This window comes from Urocitellus parryii, chromosome 5 (assembly GCF_045843805.1).
Source record: "Urocitellus parryii isolate mUroPar1 chromosome 5, mUroPar1.hap1, whole genome shotgun sequence".
NCBI classification, from domain to species: domain Eukaryota; kingdom Metazoa; phylum Chordata; class Mammalia; order Rodentia; family Sciuridae; genus Urocitellus; species Urocitellus parryii.
The window spans coordinates 63268789-63293277 of NC_135535.1; the positions used below are offsets into that span (position 1 = coordinate 63268789).

Consider the following 24489-nt stretch of genomic DNA (forward strand, 5'->3'; position numbering starts at 1 on the left):
GAGAAATGCGGACAGCCCCCTCTACCAGTTTCCAGAGTGGGAAGCTTCCTCTTCCCAAACCTCCTCCTGGAGTCCCTGGACAGAAAGCTGGTTCTTCTGCAAGATGTGGGTGGAGGGAGGGGAGAAAAATTTGAACCCCTCTTCCCTGCTCCCCGACCTGCTGTGGCTATTTGATTGACTGTCAAACTGCCACAGCACACAGACCCCACTGGTGGGTCTTGAGGAGGGGCGGCAGAACTGTCAGGGCGGGGCAGAGCGTTGCAATCCCAAGGGAAGGGGCCGGTATAGGGCGGGTCTTCCTGGGCATCGCCCCCTGGATGCTGTCGTTGGCTGGGGACAAGGAGATCACCAGAAGGAGGAGCTACAGTTACTAAGACGGATGGATGGACAAATGCTCATCGGAGACAAAGACAGAGGCAGACAAATTGACAAACCAAGACAAAGGAGAAGCCAGAGACAAATGGAATTCTACAACTCACTCTCCCCTTGGAATCTACACCAAGAGTTTTGTGCCCTGTTTTAGCTTCTCTGTCCCCATCTTTTACCCCAGTCACATAGTCTCAGCTCTAGTTCTTGGTATCTAGGACCAGTCTCTAAACTCCTCTGAAGAAGGGGAAAAGAAAAGTGGAGAGAGGTGATACCCAGTGGAGACTGTCATGGGGGTGGTGCCTGGGTTTGTGTCAGAATGCCCGTCCACGGAGGGAGTGGTGCCTTTGCCTGGTTCATGAGGACAGGAGACTCATTCACTGCAAACCAAGTTCAGATGTACTGGGCAGGGATGGGGGTGGGGGGATTAGGGCCATTTTCCCAAACCACAGCTGGGCCCGCCCTCCTTCCCCCAGGCACCATCAGGACAAGGCAGGAGGGGTTAACTTTACAGTCTTTTGGCAGGATCCCTTCGACACAGGCAGGGTGCCATCCCACCCCAGCCTGGACACCAGGGTCCAACTCCCTGACAGCCACCGTTCCCACATTGCTAAGAGCTGCTCCCAGGGTAACCAGCAAAGTCAACAGCAGCCAGGCCACCTGGGGACGGGACCCTGGAGTACCTATTCCCAGCTCTCCCCAGCTCTGGAGTGAAAGGGAGGGCTTGTCTTCACCCCCAATGACATCTCTGGTCTCCTGAGATAGACATAGCATGCTTCTTCTTTTCCTCTCTCCTTCACCTAACTCTGGCTACCAAAAGTGGCCTTTCCCAGGAGGGAGGATACTTGATCCCCAAGGAAGAAGTGAGGACAGAGCAGAGTAATTCCTGTATGGAAAATGTGACGTGACCCAGGAGCCCATGCCCCAGGTGTTGGCCACCCTGGGAGTGTTGCTGGGGAAGGTTCCTTTGGGCTAGAACCTAGACTAGCCCCTATAAAGTTTCCTTTCTCCTCTTCCTCTCTCCCAACCTCAGTCCCTGTGGGAGCCTTTAGGGTCTGTGCACAGACCTTGGACTTCAGATCCCTTCTTTTCTCTGGTTCTGTGCTCAGCAGAATAGAATGAAACCGCTGGGTTCCCACTCTAGGTGAAGAGTCAGTCTGTGATGGTCAGTTGAAGTCTCACGTGTGTCCCATCAGACACAGACACTGACTCTGGGCTTCCAGAGACCCAGAGTCAACAATATTCGTGGCGCATCTACCAGGCAGCCAGGCAGGCCTGGAGGGCTGAGGCAGACACGCCCTCAGCCTGGGCTTTCTCCCTCACACCCAACCCAAAGCTCCTCCCACTCCCAGCTACAGATCATCCTGCCTTTCTCCCACTGCTCCAAACCAAATCCTAAAGGTGGGGACAATATCGGCAGCAAGGGACCCAAGTGCTCCAACTTCTGAAGTTTATTTCAGGCAGGGTGAGAAGGAGGAGGTCTATGAACCCATGTCTCAGTACCCTTACAACCCTCACTAGTTAAACCAGTTCTCTCCTGAGGCAAAGGACTGCGGAGGCAAGGGGGAGACCTGCAGGTGGAGGATAAGCAAAGGGTAAGGATATCAGCTTCAGTTCCAGCATACTTCTGCCCCATCACTCACTCCACACTTAGGAGGACGTGGACACAGTCCCCATTGCTTATCCTGGGAGGTACTAGACACTGGCCTTTCAGAACACAGCCCGGCCAAAGACAACTCATCTAGTCCCCCCAAATGGCAGAAGGGGGAAAAGCGCCAGAGAGAAAGGGCTGGCATCACGGGGTTGAGGACACCGACCTCCTCTGCCAGCCTTGCCCGGCCTCCTTGGGGATGGAGCCAGGGAAGCCCAGCAAATGGGAGGGGCACAGACCCAGGCGTCCAGGGCCGCCCCGCCCAGCCCCCTCACCCAACCCCCGCCCCCCAGCCCCAGGGCACCGAGGAGGGAGCCGGGCAGGGGCAGGCGGCAGGGGAGGGAGGAGCGAGGGCGGGAGGAGGAGGAGGGAGCCGGGCAGGGAGGGAGGTGGGGGGGCAGGGAGGGAGAAAAAGAAAGAAAATATTTTCCGTGTCCCCGCCTGCAGAGTCAGTGTGCGGTTTGGGAGAAAATGTGTCGGATATTTTGGGGCGGTCACGTGGGCGGGCGGGCTCCAAGAGGCCCCGGGACAGTCCCAGCCTAGAGCCGTGCCCCCCCCCCCTGGCGCCCCCCATTACTGCGAGCCCCTGACACCGCGACGCTCCTTCCCGGAGACCGCCCGACGCCAGGACCTCGGGGCTCCGCGGCCTCCCTTCCCCGCCCTCCCCCTCCAGGTGAGTCAGGCGGGGAAGCCGGCTCGCCCGTCCGCCCGCGGACGCCCGGGTCCTCCGCTGAGGTGGGCTGGGGGCGGCGGCGCTGCGCAGCCACGCTGGTCCCTTCCTTGCCGGGGCTGGCCAAGCTGTCTGTAGGACTTGAGGGGCCTTTCTGCCCCGACTGGGGTCAGCTGTGATGTGAGAAAGGAATGGGAAGATTTTAGAGAGGTTGGGGATGGGATGGGTTATCTGCCCTTGAAATGGGTGAGTAGTGCGGGGAGAGAGTTTGGGGAAGAGTCTGCAGGCAGAGGGGCATCTGCCCTTCTCTTGTGCTTGGAATGTGAGAGAAGACTGGGATTCCCTCCAGTGGGAAGAGACAGAGATCCTCCGGGCTCTAAGGGGTGGATTTGATGGTTCAAGCTGGTGAGTTCCTCCTTCCCCAGTAGAATGGCACAGCTTGGACATCAGAAGGGCAAAGAAAGGTTGCTTAGCAAGTGGTCTTGGCTGCCTGGGTCTAGGAGTTGGAGGGAGGAGAGGGGCCTGTGAAATCTCCTTGAACTGCCAGTGCAGGATTCCCTGTAACAAAGTGGGGGATCCTCTGCAGTAAGGGGAGCCCAAATGGAACAAAAGAAGAGCAGGAATACTGAAACAGGGAGCCAGGAGTCCTAGTCTTGGAGTCCCATTGACGCTGCCTTTCTGTCTTCAGCACTTACAGCCCAGTCCCCTCAACCTGACCCAATATGTAGGAGGGAATCTCTACAGGTGGCCAGAGGGTAAGAATATACACGCTTGGTGATGATGGTTGGGACTGGGCAGGGAAGCCTGAGGAGGGGTCTATATGGCAAGAAGCTGAAATATTTGTCCCATTTTAGGACTTATGTCCTGGGCAGCTGGGATACAGTCCTGAAATCTGAGGTAGCAGCCCTTAAGATCACTCCTTAAATGTTGGGTTGGGGTTGAAGACCACAGCCAGTGTCCCATATCCTTGAGGGAAGTAGAGAGAAGACAGGGGAGAAGGTGGGGTGGAAAGTGTGTGCAGGGTGCCTGGAACTTGGGTATCCCAAATAGACAGTCAGACACACACACACACACACACACACACACACACACACACACACACACAGTGGCTTAGAGCCTGGTAGGCAGTACAGGGCACTCCCCCCAAACCAGGCACACCCCCACCCCTGGCTCAGAAAGCCACCTAACTGGCACCTCCAGTTCCCCCCCTGCCCCACCCTGCCCGTGCCCTCCGATGCCCACACACATTCCACTGGCATTGCCTGCCTGCCTCCTAGGCACTGCCCCTCCCTGGGGCCAGTGGGGTGGAGGGAGGGCACCTGGGGATGAGAGGTGGAGACTCAAGGGTCTGGACTCCCCCAAGAGTGGCATAGGGCCAAGGAAACTAGGCCCACTGCTGCCTCCTGGTGAGTAGACAGAAGGCCCCAGCTAAAGCAAAGGATGCCTGGGTTCTTTGCCCAGCCTGGAGATGGGGTCATGGAAAAAGGTGGTCGTGTTTATACAGAGGGGAGGGGGGCAGCGGGTGGAGAGCAGCCGACAAGAGCAGCTTTGTTCCAGGCTCTGGAGCGGGCAGGGCAACAAGGAGACGCCCCCTTCCATCCGGCAGCCCCCTTCATCCATGCCCTCCCCTCAACTCCACCTCAGCTCTAAGAGGCAGCATTGTAAGAGCCCCTTTCTCCTAGTCAGTTGCCCCTCCCTCTATCTGAGGTGGCATCTGGAGAAGAGAAGTGTTCTCTCCTTTCCACAGGTCCCCCAAAGAACCAAGCATCTAGGGCCCTTGTTTAGGATTTCCTTTTACTTTGCACTGTCTTTAATTCCTTGCTGTCTTCCTCTACCCTAATTGAAGACCTTCCCTTCCCTTCCCAGCCTAGGTAGATAGACTGATGCTCAAAGAGGGGAGGATTCTCTGTCCCCTTCTTCTATTCAGTGGATTCCCAGGGCATTCTCTGAGGTAGTATAGGAGGAAGTCCAGGGAGAGTCGGCTTGTCCTTTGCTCTTTTATAGCCTCCTTCCTTGGTGAGAACTAGGAGTCTGAGCATCCCTCTGTGGGACCCCCTGCTGAAGTTCTCTATCCTACTTTTAAGGTCTGTTTCCAATCTCTAGGTGAGTGACAAAGATAATGGGAGTTGAAGCAGAGAGCCCCATCCCTAGTCTAAGCAGAGGCTGGGGCAGCTGGCAGAGGGGGGTGGGTGGGTGCTCTGCTAGCCTCTTACCCTTGGCATTGGAGGGGTTAATCCACCTGGAATGCGGCCCAGCCTGTTGAGCTATGGCCCAGGGGCCTAAGGGACCCAGGACTCCTGGCTCCACCTGGGCTTAACCAGGGATGAGGACCTTATGGAATTGGGAAGGAAAAGGAGGGGGAGCTTAGGGGCTCAGAGCTCAGACTTTTAGGGCCTGATGAAACACTGGCTAAAGAGTTGAAGGGTCCTGGGGGTATGGGTCGTGCCTGGTGAGGCACAGGGTCCGCTTAAGCTGGATAGGATAATGGTGTTGGAGGCTGAGTTCCTGTAACCTCCATCACAATTTACTTAGGGCTTGAAGGCCAAGGTAGACAGAGAAGGAAAGAAAGAAAAAGAGCAGAGGTATAAACTAGAACTGAGAGGTATTGGTACTAGAAGCAAATACTGATGGAAATAGATGCAGAAAAGCCTCTTGCCTACCTCTGTGCCTGCCACCCCGTGGGCTCTGTGTGTTTCATTCTCTTGGTCCTTCTCTGTCTTTCTTCCTGTTATTCTATTATAGTTCTGGCTGGTAGAGTTACCTAGGCTGGGGTGACTCTCCCTCCCCAGCCCTTCAACTCCCTTGAGAAGTAGGTGGTTCTAGGGCTCCTGGGAAAGCCAGGCTTTCCCCTTCCAGAGCATCAGGAGAGGAACCACCTGCCAATCCTGAGATTCCCATTTCTCCCTCTCCCTGCTTTTCTTCCTATTTCCTGGTTTCAGGTTAAAAAACTTCTTGAGCTGGGCCAGAGTAACTAAAACGCCTGTAATCCCAACAACGGCTTGGAAGGCTGAGGCAGGAGGATCGGGAATGTGAGTTCAGAGTCAGCCTCAGCAGTTTAGCAAGGCTTTAAGCAACTCAGTGAGACCCTGTCTCTAAATAAAATACAAAAAGAGACTGGGGATGTGGATGCGGCTCAGTGGTTAAGTGCGCTGAGTTCAATCCCCAGTACCAAAAAAAAAAAAAAAAAAGAGAGAGAGAGAGAGAGAGAGAGAGAAAAGTGTTGGGGATGTAACTCAGTGGCAAAGAACTTGCTTGCATTAGCAAAGCCCAGGGTACAATCCCCAGTACTTCAAAACAAATAAACAAAAACAAAAAAATTTAGGTGAAAAGCTATGTTTGAGGGAGAGGGTGCAGAGAGAGAGCTTTCAGAAATAGGCAGCCCAGAGATAAGAATGAAAAGGAGGTGGAGCCGGGCTAGGTGGTACCCACCTGTATTCCCAGCTGTAATCCCAGAGGCTCACTGGCTCACAGGCTGAAGCAGGAAGATCCCAAGTTCAAAGCCAGCTTCAGCAAAAGCCATGCGCTAAGCAATTTAGTGAGACCCTGTCTCTAAATAAAAAAAAGATACAAAATAGGGCTGGAGATGTGGCTTAGTGGTTGAGTGCCCCTCCTTGAGTTCAATCCCTGCTACCAAAAAAAAAAAAAAAAAAAAAAGAGAGAGAGAGAGAGATGGAGAAGCAAAGTAAACTGAGGACAAGGAATTTTTTATTTTGTCTCGGCAGTGCTGGGGCCTTGTGCAAGCACTCTGCCCACTGAGCTATACCCAGGACAAGGAGTTTTTGGGCATCATAGTTGTCACATAGTGATGGTCCTTCAATATCCATGATTTGAAGGAGAGGGTACAAGAGAAAGCTTAAGGATTGAGCAATGATTGGAGACAGAGAAAGATTTAGGAGGGGAAGGAAGAAGGAATATTGAGGAAGCTAGAGAAGGAAGGAAATGATTAAAAGAAAAGTATGGAGGAAGAGAAGATACTAAGATAAATGATCTATTTACATAGCCCTTAGAATGTGCTTTGTATTATCCTAAGCATTCTATGCATGTTAAATTGTTGAATCCTCACAATAACCTTATTGTGGCTGGCCTCTGTTTTTATTCCCAATGGCATATGAGGAAACTGAGGCAGAGAGATTAACTAACTCATCCAAAGCCCCACAGCTAGCAAGTGGTAGGGATGTCAGTTCAGTAGTCTGGCTCCAGAGTCTGGGCTCCTAGCCAGGCACAGTGGTACACTACTGTAATTCCAGTGACTATGGAGACTGAGGCAGGAGAATCACAAGTCTGAGGCCAGCCTCAGCAATTTAGAGAGACCCTGCCTCAAAATAAAAAAAATTTAAAAAAAAGGGCTGGAGATGTAGCTCAGTGCTAAAGGGTTCTATCCCCAGTACCAAAAAATAAAAATAATAATTAAAAAACAGAATTCAGGGGTTGTAGCTCAGTGGTTGAGCGCTTGCTTTGTATGTGTAAGATACTGGTTTCCATTCTCAGCACCACATTAAAAATAAATAAATAAAACAAAGATATTATGTCCATCTACAATTTTAAAAAATTAAAAAATAAAAACAAAACAGAGTCTGTGTTTTATTGAACCCAGGGGTGCTTAACCACTAAATGTATCCCCAGACTTTTTTATATTTTTTAAATTTTGAGACTGGGTCTTACCGAGTTGCTGAGGCTGACCTCAAACTTGTGATCTCCCTTGTCTCAGGCTGCCCAAGTCACTGGGATTATAGGCATGCACCACCGTGCCCAGCTAAACTCAGTCATTTTTGGTGGGGGAGGTTCCAGAGATTGAACTTGGGGACATTCAACGACTGAGCCACATCCCCAGTCCTATTTTGTATTTATTTAGAGACAGGATCTCACTGAGTTGCCTAGCACCTCACTTTTTCTGAGGCTAGCTTTGAACTGGACATTCTCCTCAGCTTCCTGAACGGCTAGGATTATAGGTGTGTGGTACTGCACCCTGGCTAAGCCCAGCCATTTTTTAAAAAATGATATTTCGGTGAGGTAACACAAGCCTGTAAACCCAACAATTCAGGAGGCTGAGGCGGGAGGATCAACATACTCTTCTCTAGAAAGGTGAGGTGTAGGGCCCCAAAGTTACAACAGAGATATATTTGTAGGTTTTTTTGTTTTGTTTGTTTGTTTTGTTGTGCTGGGGATGGAACCTAGGGTCTCATAGATACTAGGCAAGTACTGTACCTCTGATCTATAACTTCTGGCCTGAGAGTTTAAATCTCTGTGCCACCACTTATAGCCATGTGACCTTAAGCCAGTTATTTAACCTCAGTTTCTCATCTCTAAAATGGGGATCATAATTCCTACTTCATGGAATTAGTGTGGTATGAGGGTTAAGTCAGATGTCTAGCCCAGCTGTGTGTTTTATGATCACTTCTTAGTCAAGGAGGCCTCTTCACCAGAAGTCCTCAGACTGTCAATTCACCTTACAACCTGTTTACTCCTCCCTGGAACTAATCTGAAGAGTTTCTCAGAGCCTGTATAATTCCCTCCCTTCCCTCTCGACCACACAAAAGGGCCCTGAGCTAGGGCAGTGTAGGCACTGCACTGAGGGCGGGCCATGGGGCTTGGGACCTCAGAGTGATCACTCTCTCATCTTTCTTTCTCTTTAGGATCCTTGGAGACCCAGTGGGCAGGCCGGGCAGGGTGGGCACGGAGCCTCCCAGGCCAGGGCAGTGGGCATGGGCGGGGGCTGTGGCTGAAGACCACCCCCGCCCACTGCAGACCCCGGGGGACTCCCACATCGCAGCTGCCATGGCTACCAATAAGGAGCGACTCTTTGTGGCTGGTGCCTTGGGGCCTGGATCTGGCTACCCAGGGGCAGGCTTCCCCTTTGCCTTCCCAGGGGCACTCAGGGGGTCTCCACCATTCGAGATGCTGAGCCCTACTTTCCGGGGCCTGGGCCAGCCTGACCTCCCCAAGGAGATGGCCTCTCTGTGTGAGTCTCAGGGATTTGGGGGGATAAGGGCAAATGGAAACAAGAGGGTATCTGGAGGGTGGAAGATGTAGAACACTGGCATCCCTATTAGGAAGGTGGGCGGGGACCTAGAGAGAGGGAGCTGGGTGAGAAGGTGGAGGTGTGGTCTAAGGCAGTAGTGGAAAGCAGTGAAGAGCAGTAGTGGTGGTGAGGAGGAGGTTTGGATGTGGACTGAAGGGAAATGTTTGCAAATGAGAGTTCTTCTGTTCAAACAGGATGGTGAAGTAGCAGGCCTAAAATCAAGAGGTCTAAACATGGCCCCTGTCTGTCATCTAGCAGACGGAGCACCTTTGTGTGGACAGCCCCTGGTGCAGTCTAGTGTAGTCTGAGGCTGCTGCCTGCATGCAGTTGGAAGGATGAGGGACCACACTGGGAAGTCAGGGGATCTGGGAGGCCAGTCAGTTGGTTCTGTGATCAAGAGGTAAGATTGTTTGGAGGCTGCAAAGGGAGGAAAGAAACCTAGTCACAGATGCCTAAAGATGTGTGGTATCAGGAGACTCTTCTGTTAGGTTCTGGAGAGATTAGAATCAGCCATGAAAAAAGGTGTACCATAAGCCATCCAGAGAGATGGAGGGGGTGTTCCAGAAGTATCCTCTCCTCCAGCCACATGGTTCTGGACTCCTCCCCTCCCTCCAGGTCTGGCATAGTGCCTGCGTGCTGTGCAGATCTCTACTTGTCCCCCAGGCTTGCCTTCTTTGGGTTAAGCCTTTGAGTGCTGACAGCAGGCAAGGCTTGGGCTTCCCCTGCTTCCTCAGGGACCCCTCTCTGCCCACTTGGTCATTGTTCCTCTTGGCCAGACCATTACAGGTGAAGGTGCCCATGAGCTGGAGGGTGGGCTACAGTTCTGAGGGGTAAAAAGTCAGCAGGTAAGCTAGTGAAGAGAAGACCTCAGTTGGAGAGAGGGGAAGGTGACTGGAGGGAGAGAAAGAGAAAGGGAGGCAGGTGAGAAGAGACACAGCCTTTATAGCTGTATAAGCTTAATAAGCTCAGAGGCTGAAGTGGAAGAAAAAGGTCCTGCCCTCAGGAGGGGGCACTGAGAGGATTGTGTATGCACTAGACTGGACTGACAGCTCCTCTGGAGTGTGCTCATTTGGAGAAGATGTGTGTATCCCCAACCATATGTAGTTGTGTGTGTGCAGCATCTCCCTGAGACTCTGCTCATATACAGAATTCCAGTATGTGCAACAAAGAGTCAGTGTGAGGAGAGAGGAGGTATTTAATAGGGCCGCTGACGGTGTGTCTGGTGTTTGGTGAGGTTTGCCAGTGGCATGTCTGTAGTCCAACAGGGCTTATTGAGTAGCATGCAGGTGAATGAGAGAGCACAAAGCCTCCTTTTTGGAAACTTCAACTGGGCTTTCCCCTACCTTATGTTCACCCCATGAATCTGTCCTAGGGATTGGGGGAAGTGGAAAGAAACCACCCTCTCTCCCTGTGAATATACTTGTAGAAAACCATACAACTATATCTCTGGGGATTTGATTTTTCCACATTTTGGGAGAGGCAACTAAAGGAATTGAGGTAAAGGGGGAGAGGAGAAAGAAAACGAGAGTGGGAAGAATGCTGAGAGTCAATGGCCAGTCCCCAGTGTCGTTGACTGTTGACTTTTGTCTCTGTGTCCTGAACACATGCAGGCCAAGGTCAGGATGTAAAGGGAGATCAAGGTAGGGGAAGGGGCACCAACCCCAAAGGCTTCTCTGAAGTAGTGGGGCTGAAAGGAGAAGTCTGAGGGAGGAGCCACAACCAGGGCAGGTAGCTGGGGAGGGTGCGGCCTGCATGGAGGGACAGGCCTGGGCAGGGAGGTGGCAGGTGGGGTAGGGAAGAGAGGAAGGCTTGGGTCCAGACAGCTTGTGTGGGGGTGGAACACACAGATTCTAGTGCTAGTACAAGGGAGATGATGGTATTTGGGCTCTCAGAAACCTCCCATGGGAGAATAACTGAAGGGCAAGACTGCCATCTCTCATTTCTCTGACATGCTGTCCCTTTTGGCTAGGGCCATCTAATAGGGAGGGATTAGAGTGCTAAATCTGATGCCCAAACCATCCTTACCTTGAGTCTGCCTCTCTCATCACTCTTTTACCCTCTGGACCACCCTCTCTCTCACATAGAATGAGGAAGGAGCCTGAAACTTCTCCCTAGGGCTGACTCTCAGATCTTTTTGTAGAATCTCCCTGCACCTCGGGGACATCCTTGTTAAGTCTTGCTTCCCTTCTTGGGGCTCTCTTCTGGCCTCAGTGGGTGAAAGAGAACTTAGAACTGTACGGTGGAGGAGGGGAAAGGTGAAGGGAGCATGTACTGCTGAGATAGAGGCAAGCATGGGCCTGTGCGCATGGAAAACAGAAGGCTGTGTGTGCGCATGCGTACCATACATGTATATGCATGAAATGCATGGTGTCCATGTCCCTGTGTATCTCTCTGTTTGTGGACATTGTGTGTTGTATCTTTGCTTTATCAGGACTACAGGGAACAGAGTGTGCTGGGAGGGAAAGTAGGGAAGGGAAGCATTGCTCTCCTTCCTGTCTTGAGGAGATAACTGTGGTACTGGGAACCTGGATATTTTTCCTTTGAACCTGGTGATAATTGCCCTAGCCATGGGATCACTATCCCTGGGGAAGGGAGCCCAGACTTCACCACATGTGGGGAAACTGAGGGCAAACTGGAACAGAGAGAAAAGGAATCCTACTGAAAAAGGAACTGAAGAAGGACCCCCAGACCAAAACAAGATGAAGGGCAGCTATACAGGCAGAAAAGTTGAGGGTCAGAGAGAGCCAGGCACTGGGAGAAGGAGCAAGGAGAGCAAGCGGGTGGGTAAAGGTGGCGAGAGGCTAGGCGGCAGCAAGGCCTCCTCCAGGAAAAACCCCAGTGACTGCCTCCTTCCCCTCCCCTACTGGTCTCTCCTCCTCCGGCTCAGGCTCCAGCTTCAGGCCGACACAAACGGGGCTTTGATTGCAACAGGAAACCTCTCTGGCGGGGGGAGCTGGGCAAGCCGCCGCTGCTGGGGCCCAGGCTGCACCCCCCTCTCCTGGCCCCCTACCCAGTCCCAGCCCCCATCCTGCCCAGCGCTCCTCACATCCTTGCTTTGGGCCTCGGTCCCCTATTCACACCTCCCTATCCCCTCCTTTTTCTGCTGCCCCCTCCTCCTTCAAAGACCCCTCCCATTGCCCTTCAGGTGGGACTCCACTGTTAGGACTTACCCTTCTGGGCGGAGCCTGCTTCCCTTTGAAATGCCCCTTCTTTGGTTTTTTGAGGGAGGATTTTGGAAGAAAAGGAAAATTTAGCATGAGGGATTCAGAGCCAGTGATCCTCAAGCTTCAACCAGAAGGTGGCAGGGTGGGCGGGGGTAGGGATGTGTATGGAGTTAGTTGTCCTGGGTTCTTCCCCAATCTTGGCCAAACTGTCCTTGCCAGGGTGGTAGGGCTGATGGGGAGACCTTGCTAGGGTCTGAGTGCAAAGGGCCTTGTAAGTGTGTGAGGGGTATACTGTCTTTGCTTCTGGGGCCAGGCCTTTGTGGATATCTAGCTAGGAGCGGGGGTGCCCTGGTGGTGGGGATCATAGGAAAGGGGTGAGTCAGGCAGCAGCCCCCCCTCATACTTCCACTAGGCTGGCGGAGAACATCTGGTTCCCATGAAATGCTAGAAGGCTAATGGGTCTAATTGCTGCAATAAGGGGCTGGGGAAACCATGGGGAAAAGAGGGGGCACTAGATCCCCCCATCTTGCCTTCTACCCAAGGCTATACTGCCTATCCAGAATGGGGGGTTGGGGTTGATGAGAAGAATGTGCCTGACACCCTAAATAGCCTAGATCTAAGGCCCCTTCTCCCTGCAATGTCTGGGTAGCACACACAGATGGGGTGGTGAGGAGTGGGGTGCATTTGGTGAGGAAAAAGGGGGGCTGTAGAGGACTCATGGCTTCCAGGAGCCCTCCTCCCCCTCCTCCGGTGCCCTCCTCCCTCCCTCCCTCCCTCCCTGTGGCCTGGCCACTTCTGGTTCTAATTACCAACCAGGCAGGCCTGACTTAATTGGGACCTTTCAGATTTCGGAGGGGAAAAGGGGGGCGGGAGGGACAGCTGACAGCCTTAAGTTGACTAAGCAGGGCTCTTTCCCCTTGTTTTGGGGGTACCCCCCATTTTGTACTTTTTTTTGCGCTGGCAATATTCTGATTCAGAAGCCCATCCCCTCTTTTTTCTTTTTCATTGTGGGGATGGACTCAGAAATGGGGTGTTTGAGGTTGAAGCATGAAGGGGGAAGCTCACCCTGGGTTGGAAGAGCCCCGCATTCCCTCTCCATTCCTGCTTCAAGCCGCGCCCCCCACCCTCTTCAGCCGTGCCATCTCAGCCCCCCCTCCACAATTCAGGCCCTGCTTCACAGCCCTGCCCCCCTCAGTCCCTGGCAGCCACCCGGGCCCCTCCCCCGCTCCCGCCTTCCCTGCCTACTCTGGCACCCCTTCCTGTTCTTTATTCTTCCAACAGGCGCCCCACTCCTGCAGCACCCCAGTGCGTCCCCCCCACCCGGTACAACAGATTCTTGGAAAAACGTGCCCCGCCCTTGCCCAGCCACAGCCGCCAGGCGGGGGAAGGGGTCGGGCCGGGTGCCGCTCCCGCTCCCCCGGCGCTCCCCGTGTGAGCGGCGCTGACAGAGCCGGCTGGGCCGGCCCGCCGGGCGGCCGGGCGGCCTGCGGGCGGGGCGCGGGGGAGGGGGTGGTTTCCGGGAGTCGCCGCCGCTGGCGCTGTCCCGGGGCCAGGGTCCCCGATTCGGCCCGGCCCAGCAAGGGCAAACTTCTGACGTGGCCAAACCCCCGCCCCCTAGTCCCCTTCTCTGTCCGGCGGGAGCGCCCAGTGCCGGAAGGGGCGACTAAGGGAACAGTGAGGCGGCCCTTGAAACTCAGAAGGGCACTTAGTGTGGCGCTGAAGGGAGGAGGGGGCAGTTACTGTCTATGGTGGGGGAATAAATGACCCTGAAAATAATGATCAACAGCGTAGGGGGCATTGACCCTTTGGGCACCTGGCACGTTAGAAACTTGGGGGGATTGGCATTTAGGGGGCAGTTTCATCTAAGGCGCAGTTGGCCCGGTATGGACAATTTTGGGGTAGTTTTGTGCTCTGAAAGTGAAGTTAGATTCTAAAAGAGGGCATTGAGAGAGGCAGTGGAGGCGCTCAGGGAGTGTCAGTCGCGGGATGGGGCTTCGGGGACTTGAAGGGAGTCGGCCCAGGACGCAGCGGAGGGAGGACAGCTTAGGCTTGGAAGGGTGGACTCTCCGCTGTGCTGGAGGGGGCGGAGGGGGGGGACTCCGCAGCGGCTCTGGCGACGGCCGGGGCGGGGCGGGGCGGGGCCGGGTCAGAAGGAGGTGAGCGCGCCCGGCCACCCGCCCCGAGGGGGGTTCCCGGAGAGTTCACGGCGGGAGCGCGCTCCGGCCCTTGGACCGGGGGTGGGGTGAACGGGAAGGAAGGAGGAGGCAGCGCGCGCCGAGCCGCAGGAATGTACGGTTCGGCCCTGAAGTGCGCGCGCGGAGGGAGAGGGAGGAGCCAGGCCTGGGAATGAGGGGGGTGGAGGTAGTGCAGGTCCTCTGGAGAGCTGCAGCGCGCGGGGGATCTCCACGTTCTCCTCTCCCAGTCATCCTTAACACCCCTGCCTGTATTAACTTGTGTGAAAAAGGAAGGGTTGAGGAAAGCGGGAGAATCCTATGAAAGGAAATGCGTGTGCTTGGTTTCTCCACTCCTTCCCCCAACCCCGACCTGGGCACGCGCCTAAGTGCAAATGCGTGCAAAGCTTCCAGGCTGTGGAGAAAGAATATTTACAAGCATTCTCCCAAGCCACATGGGTTTTCACAAACGTGTGCACCTATGAATTTGTGTGCGTGCAGACATGCATGTGGGCTATTGCATTTTTGCAAATGCGTGCTGCCTGCCAAGATAAATGCATGAGTGGATGGCTGTAGATCTGAGCAAGGGCGCGCGCGGCGCAGCGAGTATAGTATGTGTATGTGTGAGCGCTCCTAGCTCTGCTCATCTTGGTGCCCGGCCCCCTTCGCTCTCCAAGCCCCACCCCCCACCCTTCCAGGCTTTGCTTTTACAAAAGGTCTCCCCAGTACTAGCTGCTGAGACGCCCAGAGTGAGCGGGACCCAGCTGAAGCGGCAGCCCCGGCTTTGTGCCCCGCCCAGTCCCTTACCCTTGCTGGGGATCCCCCTCTTCCCCGCCCTCCCCTTACCCCCCATGCAGCCCTGCGCCCTATGCTAGCCTTTCCCCCTCCCCCCCTCCAGGAGCGGGGCGCCGCCGGGGGAGGAGGGGGAATCGGCTGCGGGTCCTTGGTGTTCTAGCACCCAGCTTCCCTCCAAGCCGGGTCGCGATGTACGACTGCATGGAATCGTTTGCCCCGGGTCCGCGACGGCTGTATGGAGCGGCCGGGCCCGGGGCCGGCTTGCTGCGCAGAGCCACCGGCAGCTCCTGTTTCGCCGGACTTGAGTCTTTTGCCTGGCCGCAACCCGCCAGTCTGCAATGTAGGTACTCGAGCCCGGGGGTTGGGTTTGGGGTGCAAGAAAATTTGAGGCTTACCCTTTCCGTGTGTGAAGGTTGGAACTGGGGTGCAAGTGGAGATTCTGGTCCTTTCTATGTGAAGTACTGTCCCTTTAAATGCGGGGGCTTCAGCGTCTCCTTTGCGTGTGTGCAGTAGTGTTTAGAATGTGTGTGGTTTATATGGTGGGTGATTAGCTAGGACTTGTCGTTGATGCACTCCAGAGTTCCTGGAGATAGGGAGAGACCGAGGTGTGTTGGTAGTTTGTGCCTCCAGGTTCTGGTCCCTGTTGGATATGGCACCTAAAACCATGGATGGCATTTATAATGTCCATGTGCGAAGTTGGAAGTGTAAAAAATATTTGCAGAGCGTGTGACTCCCTGGTGTGCGCCTTGCGTTGGTAATGTGGGTGTGGGAGTAGGGGGTCTCAGCGCACTGTCGCTCTCAGACTGTGTTGGCAGATCTGCATGGCCCCGTGTGGGGATGTTTGTGGCGTGAGGCTGGGAGGGTGTGTGCCCCTGTGTGGCTGCGGGGGCGGTTTTGGAAAGTGCTGTGTCCCAGAGTGCATCCTGTGTGCCCTGCGTGTGGAGTGCTAGGGGTTATGCACGTAAGAGGGTAGGAGGTGGGCTCTGCCCCCCCCCCAACACACAGCTTTTAAAATGAAAAAAAGCTTGAAAACGTTCATTGGGTTGTATGAGAGAAATAACTTTTTCAATGACTTCAACACACAGCAGGAAGCGAAAAGTTTAAAGCAAAGTCTGGGTGTGTGATGGGGGGGGGGGTGACCTGGAGATGACAGTAGCAGGAGAATGGCACGATTAGAGTCCCCAAATATCCACCTTCCCCCTCTGTGAAATGGAAGATGCCAGGCGTGGGGCCCTGGAACCCCTTTCCAGAGCGGTAATAAAAAGCTGGGGACTGAGAGGCAGTAAAAATGAAGTCCAGATGAGAGGCGGCTTTGAAGCCTGGGCCGCAGTGCCTGGCGGGGGTAGGGCGTGGGGAGGGGCCGGGAGGGGAGCCTGGAGCACCCCCCAAATTTACCTGGGGCTGGGACTGCGCTCGCAGTCCGGGTGCACTGGGCTGGGGGACCCGGGGCTTGGGGGCACGCTGGAAAGGGGCGGGCAGCAGGCGGGGCGGGGCGGCTGGCGCAGGGGGAGTGCGCACGCCGGGTCACCGGGCCCCCGCCAACGCGCCTCGCTCCTTGGCACTCGGCTGCGCTGTTTACAAGTTCAGATTTTTTTTTTTTCTTTCGTCTTTTGGTTCCAGGGCAGAGCTGCTCAGATTTAGCAACTGGAAAACTGGAAGAGGGAGGTGGCAAACAGGAGACCGTACTTTGGGTGGGGCGGGGCAAGAATTAAAGAGTGCCATTTAAAGGGTGGAGAAAGCATGGAACTATTGCTTTGCACCAAAGCTTTGTGAATTCTTAAGCTTCTCATTGTCCAATGGGATGGGGAATTGGGATATGTTGAGGGGGATGTTTTGAGGGGCAAAGAATCTTCCAGGAGGGATTTGGAGGGATGGGGGCTGGGCAGAGGACCCAATCCTTATTCAGGCCCCTGAAAGCCCCTTGAACTACGCAGGCAGGATGTTGTTGCATTCAATTTGGACTAATAATTTTGACTTCTGAGATCCTGGTGGGCTTACAAAGCCAGTCTTAGGCCTGTCTCCACACAACTTTCAGAGAGGGTTTAGAGAGGGGAGCACTGTGTCTTTGTGCAAGTTTCCAGGCTTTGGTGTCCTGGTGCTGTGCTGGCAGGCTGCTGTGTTTGGTGTAGAGCTGTGCACTTGTAAATGTGTAGCCAAGTGCTGGGTGTTGTGTGTCAGCCTTGTGACTTGTCATCCACTCCACGGTGTGACTGGAGTTAGTGCCTGAATGCGGGTTTGTGAGTTCCTCTGTGCCAGGATTGGGGCGGGGTTAAAGGAGCCCTTGTTAATATGTCTGCCTCTGTGCCCTGTGTGGTGTTGGCCTGTGAGAATGTGTATGTCTCCTAGGAGGTGTGTGCTAGATTGGGAGTCTAGGCTACTCAACTTTGGGCCTCGCAGCTGGGAGCATTTACAGCCGGTTATAAAGAGTTTGTTTGAAGCTCCGCTCAGCCTGGCCAGGAATTTCCTCAATTTCAGCAATTTGGGCTTTAAAAGGAGAAAAACACAGAGCCCACCCCTGCCTCCCCAGCAGGGGCCCCTGCCCAGCCTTAGAGCAGCATCCCTGGTGGGGTCTCAGCCCTGGGCAGAGAAGGGATAGACCTCATTTGCTTCCCAGCTCTCCACTTGCAGACTGACCTCAGAGCCACTGGACCTAACTTTAGGGTTGGGGGATATGATATGCTAGAGGGGTGTTGAGAGAATGGTGACAGTACCACTTAAATGGGAAAAGCTGCCCTGGGGTGGTGTCCCTGGGGCCCCCAGACTTATAATTGGCTGGCGCTGCCCCATGCCAGTCTGACCGCACCCAGGCCCTTGCGCAAGAGGAAATGAGGCAGCGCTCTGCGGGCAGGGAGGGCGGCAGCACCGGAGAAAGCACCACCCCACGTACAGGCTTGTGGGCAGGACACTTACCCCTGGAGGACACCCGGGTGGGCGGGGGTGGGGGGTGAGGGGAGGTCCTGAAAGGCATTCCATCCCTCCCCACATCTCTCAGCACCAGTCTCTCCTAGAGTCCCCCGCCCCCAGTTTTGAATAGTCTTCTGACACTCTTCTCCCCCTCCCCTTTTTCTTTGGGGAATCTCACTTCAGCAGGATTCTTATGCTAATTGTGTGTGTGTGTGTGTGTGTGTGTGTGTGTGTTTTGGGGGGTGGGGAGGGCTTCCTGCCTGTGGGGCAGTTGTAGGTGGCCTGGAACCCCTGCTTAGGACAATTCTTCTGTTCTTCTGGCTGCACTGGGGCAAACTTGTGACCATTTGGGCTCAGATTGTTAGGAGAAAGGTGTTCATGAGGTGGGTTCATGTGATACTCCTTAGGGAGGGGCTTGAAATAATTTGGACCCTCCAGGTTTAGGTAATAGGTCCTATAGACTGAAAATATTACAGATATCCTGAGCCTCTGCAGATCAAATCAGCCACATACTCAACAGGATTTACTCAGCAGCCTCCTGCAGAGTGCATCCTCCAGCTTGTGAACTGCAGTGGGGTACTTTCAGAGGCAGTTCTGGATGAAGACAGCTTGAGAGAGGGTCCAGAGATAGTTTCCCTCCCCCATTAGTTCTGTTTACCCACCGTCACCAGACTCTCCCCAACAGCTTCTAGACCTGAGAAATTTGAGCAAATACCTCAGTCTCCTGCCTCAGCTTCTGCAGCTCATGGCCACTTAAGTCTAGTCAGAGCACCTGAGAGCCGTACCTGCACCATCAGCTGGCATTGTGGCACTGAGCCCATTCTGTCGCCTCTCATGGCTTCAGTTCGTTTAGGTGTGAAATCAGGCCTGTCCTCTGACTTACTTTCCTGACACCTGTACCCTCATGGTCCATGATCTCAGGGACTTCTGGAGAAAAGGACTTTGGTAGTTATTTTGGGGGCTGAGGTTGAGGGGAAAGATCAAGAATCACCTGTACTACTTGAAAGAAATGAGGTCCTGTTCTCATTTCGGAGTGTCCCAGCAGGTCATCCAGCCAGTGCCTGCTGTAGGTGGCCTGCCCCCACATCAATTGCCATCACCCCCACTCCTCCAGAGGGAGGGTGGTAGGAAGCCAGCTACCTGAAAGGATCTTCCAGAGTGACAGAAAGTCATGAGAATTCAGAGTTGCAGGGCCCTAATTCTTCTACCCCACCCATATTATAATAGGGGGAACCAGAGGCCCAAAAAAGTTAACTTCTAGGACGGCTTTGGTCTGGAATTTGGAGAATTGAACAGCATCATGTAGGGCTAGGGCTGGCATTATTGTGGAGGAGTTGTGCAGGGGTGGGTTGGTGATGGCTATCACCAGTGGGCCAGAGGGAGGAGTGGGCATGGGGGTGGTGGTGATAGGGAGGCTTGGAGGTCTGGGGGGCCCTCCCCTGACCCTCACATCACTGCCCCCACAGCGGTGGAGACACAGAGCACTAGCTCAGAGGAGATGGTGCCCAGCTCGCCCTCACCCCCACCACCTCCTCGGGTCTACAAGCCCTGCTTCGTGTGCAATGACAAGTCCTCTGGCTACCACTATGGGGTCAGCTCATGTGAAGGCTGCAAGGTGTGTACATATGGGGTGAGCTGATTGGGGATCCCTAGTTACCTGGGACCCAGGTGCTGTATGTGAGTAAGCGTGTGTTGGGAGAGGGGCTATTTTGCATATAGGTGGTTAATAGATTGGGGCAGGCTTGGGGTATTCCCAGCACCCTGCTTCATTGACAGTCTTCTTTCCCCCCAACTCCAGGGCTTCTTTCGACGCAGCATCCAGAAGAACATGGTGTATACATGTCACCGTGACAAAAACTGTATCATCAACAAGGTGACCAGGAATCGCTGCCAGTACTGTAGGCTACAAAAGTGCTTTGAAGTGGGCATGTCCAAGGAAGGTAGGCTCCTATCACTCACTGGTCTGGACAGAAGCAGTCCTGTCCTGCCCTGTGGTTTCTTGTCTTCCCTCTGGCCACCCGCACTTCCCTGACCTCTGTTGTCTCCTCTCAGACCAGTCCTATTTGATTAGCTCCATTTACCCAAGAGATTCTACCCTTTCCCATTCTCCCCTCTTCTTAACCCTTCCTTTGAATTAGTCAATGGGTATTGGGGTTTCACATTCTCCCTGCTTCTTGGGGCAGGGGAGCGGGCTTCCCTCTGATGGTTCACTCTTTTCTGCTGTCCCCAGGACTGAACCTGAGATGGATCTGGGGTGGCCCCTCCTTTCCATCCCCCCCCATTGTGCTGCCAAGGCTATAAGTGGATATCCTGCCGCCTGCATATCCTGCCCCCCCTCCCCAGCTCCTGCAGGGTGACAGGAAGGGCAGGATGGAGCCGAATGGCCTGGAGAGAGAGCAGGGGCTGCAGGCCCTGGGTGGGGCTAGGGAGAGCCAGCCTGGGAATAGGAACTAACATATGAGATAGGGCAACTGAGGCACTAATTAGGGTGCCAGGGAATAGCTATTCATGGTAGGGACTGAGTACATTAAGTTAGGGTGAGGGAGGACATCTAAAAGGAGTCCCTGATCGTTCTGACCCTCTCCTTGTGCCTCCACTCCTAAGCTGTGCGGAATGACCGGAACAAGAAAAAGAAAGAGGTCAAGGAAGAAGGGTCTCCTGACAGCTATGAGCTGAGCCCCCAGTTAGAAGAGCTCATCACCAAGGTCAGCAAAGCCCATCAGGAGACCTTCCCTTCGCTCTGCCAGCTGGGCAAGTACACCACGGTGAGGAATGAGCAGAGCCCCAATGAGGGCAGGGACTGTGCCTTTTGGGAATGGTTAAGGGATGTGTAGGAGGCCAAGGTCTGGTATTAGGGACAAGGAGGGCTACAGCAAGCAGAGGAGAAAGCTTGGGGTATTGGCAGAGAGAAGGGAACTTTCAGGGTAGCCTTTGCATCCTAATCTTCTCTTCCCACGCAGAACTCCAGTGCAGACCACCGGGTGCAGCTGGATCTGGGGCTGTGGGACAAGTTCAGTGAGCTGGCCACCAAGTGCATCATTAAGATAGTGGAGTTTGCCAAGAGGTTGCCTGGCTTTACAGGGCTCAGCATTGCTGACCAGATCACTCTGCTCAAGGCTGCCTGCCTGGACATCTTGGTAATTTAGGCCTATGGTTCTTGCCTTAGCCTGATCCTCATTTGTAACTTTCAATGATTCCTTGCTTCAAAAAGATTACTTTATCTCCACCAAAACCATTTGGGACTCCCCACATCTCCTCTACCCAAGCTCACGCTTTCCTTTACTTGACTTGGGGCCCTGCACATGCTACACAAGCAATCTACTACTGAACTATAGTAGTAGACTTTTATTTTGAGATACGATCTTGCCACATTGCCTTGTTGGCCTTGAACTTGTGATCCTCCTGCCTCAGTATCCTGATTCCCTGGAATTACAGACATGTGTCACCATACCTGGCAACCCAAGCTCTTTTTGTCTTAGGCCCTGCCCCTAGGACCTATTCCTAGATTTCTGGATGCTCTGCCTTCTCCTGCCTTCTGGGGGGCTCCCTCAGATCCTCCTCCTCTCTGCTTTCCTTCCCATGCCTGTTTCAGGTTGCATTTTTTGGGATCTAACTTCTTCATTTTCCATTCATTCCCTCTTTCCCTGTCCTGTATGAACCTCCCGCCCCCACCCATCCACTTTTGCTACAGCACTAACTCTCCTTCTGCCCCCACCTGCAGATGCTACGAATCTGCACAAGGTACACCCCGGAGCAGGACACCATGACCTTCTCTGATGGGCTGACCCTGAACCGGACCCAAATGCACAACGCTGGCTTTGGGCCCCTCACAGACCTCGTCTTTGCCTTTGCTGGGCAGCTCCTGCCACTGGAGATGGATGACACCGAGACAGGACTGCTTAGCGCAATCTGCCTCATCTGTGGAGGTGCGGAGGCGCCCCCTGGCGTCTGCTCAGGCTCCTTTCCCACCATATTCCACACCTGATCTCTGGCCAGGTGGGAGGTCTTGGTGGTCTCTTCTTTTGGAATTATTGTCCTTGGCCCCAGACACAGACTTAGATCCTGTAAAACTTCCTAGCAGCCTCGAACATAGGACATAAAAAGGGAGAAGAGCCAGGGGGAGCTGAGGAGCCCCTAAATACTGGTGTTGAGATGGTGATCTGGCTGGATGGATTTACCAGAGAAAGCCCCTTGCTAAACAGGAGAAGGCATAGGGCTTAGAGCAGGAGAGAGATCCTGATAGGACTCAGGAACAACAGGAGAAAGACTGATGGGACAGTTTGGGACCTAGAAGCAACAGGGCAGGACTGATTGGGGATTAGAAATGTGTCACTGTATACTCATCCTCTCTTCCTTTCTCTCTCACTCCATTGTGTTTGTCCTCTTAGACCGCATGGATCTGGAGGAACCTGAAAAAGTAGACAAGCTGCAGGAGCCATTGCTGGAAGCCCTGAGGCTATATGCCCGCCGCCGGAGGCCCAGCCAGCCCTATATGTTCCCAAGGATGCTTATGAAAATCACCGACCTCCGGGGCATCAGCACCAAGGGTTAGTCATGAGTGAGCCCTCCCTGTCTGTGTTCCTAGAGCTGCAGGTCTTCTAGGTCACACAGCTGGACAGGCAGAGACAGGAACAGAGTGATTGAGAATCAGGTGACCTACATTAGAGTCTTAGTTTGGCCACATACATCCTAGTGAGAAGACTTTAGGCAATTTTAAAAATTTGTTTTTGCAGTGCTGGGGATCGACCCACGGTCTCGTGCATGTTAGGCAAATGTTTTACCACTGAGCTATACCCCTAGCATCTCCTTTACTTTTTGTACCTTGTTTTGATGTTTGTAAACTGGATTATGCTTACTATATAAACTAACTGTGAGGACTAAATGATTTGGTTCCCAATGTGTTTTAAAATGTGAACTAAAAATTCACTACTGAACTGGGCACAGTGGCACACACCTGTAATCCCATTGACTTCAGATGCTGAGGCAGGAGGATCACAAGTTTGAGGTCAACCTCAGCAACTTAGAAAGATCCTGACTTGAAATAAATTAAAAAATATATATATTGGAATGTAGTTCAGTGGTAAAGTATCCCTGGGTTTATCCCCAGTACAAAACAAGGGGAAAAAAAAGAAAGAAAGAAAAGGAAAATACAGTTCAATAGCTCCCAGTACAGCCGGATGTAATCCCAGAGGCTCGGGAGACTGAGGCAGGAGGATTGAGAGTTCAGAGCCAGCCTCAGAAACAGTGAGGCACTAAGCAATTCAGTGAGACCCTGTCTCTAAATAAAATACAAAATAGGGCTGGGGATGTGGCTCAGTGGTTGAGTTCAATGAGTTCAATCCCCATACCAAAAAAAAAAAAAAAAAAAAAAAAAATTAGCTCCCAGTACAAAAAAAGTAAAGAAAAGAAAAATATAGTTCTATAGTGGGTCAAGGTCATTACATAACCTGTAATCTCAGCAACTCAAAAGGCTAAGGCAGGAGGATCACAAATTCCAAGCCAGGCTCAGAAACTGTCCCAAAGTAAAAAGGGTTGGGGATGTGTGCCCTTGGGTTCAATCCCCAGTACTGCAAAAAAAAAAAAAAAAAAAAAAAGAGAGAGAGAGAGAGAGAGAGAGAGAGAAAGAAGGAAGAAAAAAAGAAGACATCCTGAAAGAATGAGACAAATGGGCAGTAGGTATGAGTAGGTATGGCAGAGAAGACCAGGTAGGAGTTCCCAGACCGGGCTGCGCATGCCCAAAGGAGAGTCATGGGCCAGTTGAGAAAGTTTAAGGAGGCAGCCCCAAGCACCATGTACTTCTACCTCTCTGAGCCTCTTTGCTTCTCCCTGTAGGAGCAGAAAGGGCCATTACCCTGAAGATGGAGATTCCAGGTCCGATGCCCCCACTGATCCGAGAGATGCTGGAGAACCCCGAAATGTTTGAGGACGATTCTTCGCAGCCTGGTCCCCAGCCCAAGGCTTCCAGCGAGGATGAGACTCCCAGGGGCCAGGGCAAAGGAGACCAAAGTCCCCAACCTGACCAGGGCCCCTGACCTCCCCTTCTGTGGGGTTGGGCTCCAGGCAGCAGACTGACCATCTCCCAGACACCACCAGTGACTGGGGGAGGACCTGCTCTGCCCTCTCCCCACCCTTCCAATGAGCTCCTTGTTTTGCCAAAGTTTCCAGGGGTGCCTCTGTGTTCATCCCTTTTCCGCTCTAACTGGCTCCCTCTCCAATCCTGGGGGGCTGCCCTGCTCCCAACCAGGAGAGAGGACGGAGGGGGTGAGCCTGGGTCTGGACTCTAAAATCTCAGCACTGCCCCTCAGATGCCAGTGTCCTAGGCTCTCCAGGGCAGGAGGAAGACCCTGCCATACCATAGCCCCTTCCTCTGCCAGGTGCTTGGGTTCTGGGATCAAAAAAGGAACACTAGAGACCAAAAGAAGGGCAATGGGGGGAGGGGCTGAGCCCATCCTTCTCGCCCCTACCCTTGGTGCCTAATGCTGTGTGATGCACCTGCTGGTGCACGCTGATGCCCCATCCTTTTGTCAGGTCAGGATGGGGGCAGGCTGGGCCCTGCATTTCTGGGACAGGACCCGAGGGTAAAAGGGACAGATGCAGGTCTATTCTGCACCTCTTTGCTGGGGTGCAATGTTTACCCCATGTCCTCCGTTATAAGCCCCTCCTCCAGCCCCATCATGTGCCTTGGGCTCCTCCTGCCCCCATCTCAGCCATCGGGCAGGGGCCCTCCTACACTACAGAGGAGCCAGGGA

General features: G+C 53.7%; 1 protein-coding gene across 2 annotated transcripts; it reads left to right on the forward strand.

The window, feature by feature from the left end:
- The first annotated feature begins 2610 nt into the window (after positions 1-2610).
- Positions 2611-24123, forward strand: Rarg (retinoic acid receptor gamma). Of its 2 annotated transcripts, XM_026398805.2 has the most exons (10): positions 2611-2690; positions 3376-3442; positions 8321-8646; positions 19207-19355; positions 19539-19680; positions 20345-20505; positions 20701-20877; positions 21462-21666; positions 22129-22287; positions 23573-24123. In XM_026398805.2, the coding sequence occupies exons 3-10, from the start codon at positions 8463-8465 to the stop codon at positions 23770-23772; spliced, it is 1377 nt and encodes a 458-aa protein (XP_026254590.1). In that variant the 5' UTR covers positions 2611-2690; positions 3376-3442; positions 8321-8462; the 3' UTR covers positions 23773-24123. The 2 variants fall into 2 exon arrangements, with proteins under 2 accessions (XP_026254590.1, XP_026254591.1); XM_026398806.2 differs by lacking the exons at positions 2611-2690; positions 3376-3442; positions 8321-8646 and adding an exon at positions 14940-15176.
- Positions 24124-24489: the final 366 nt, after the last annotated feature.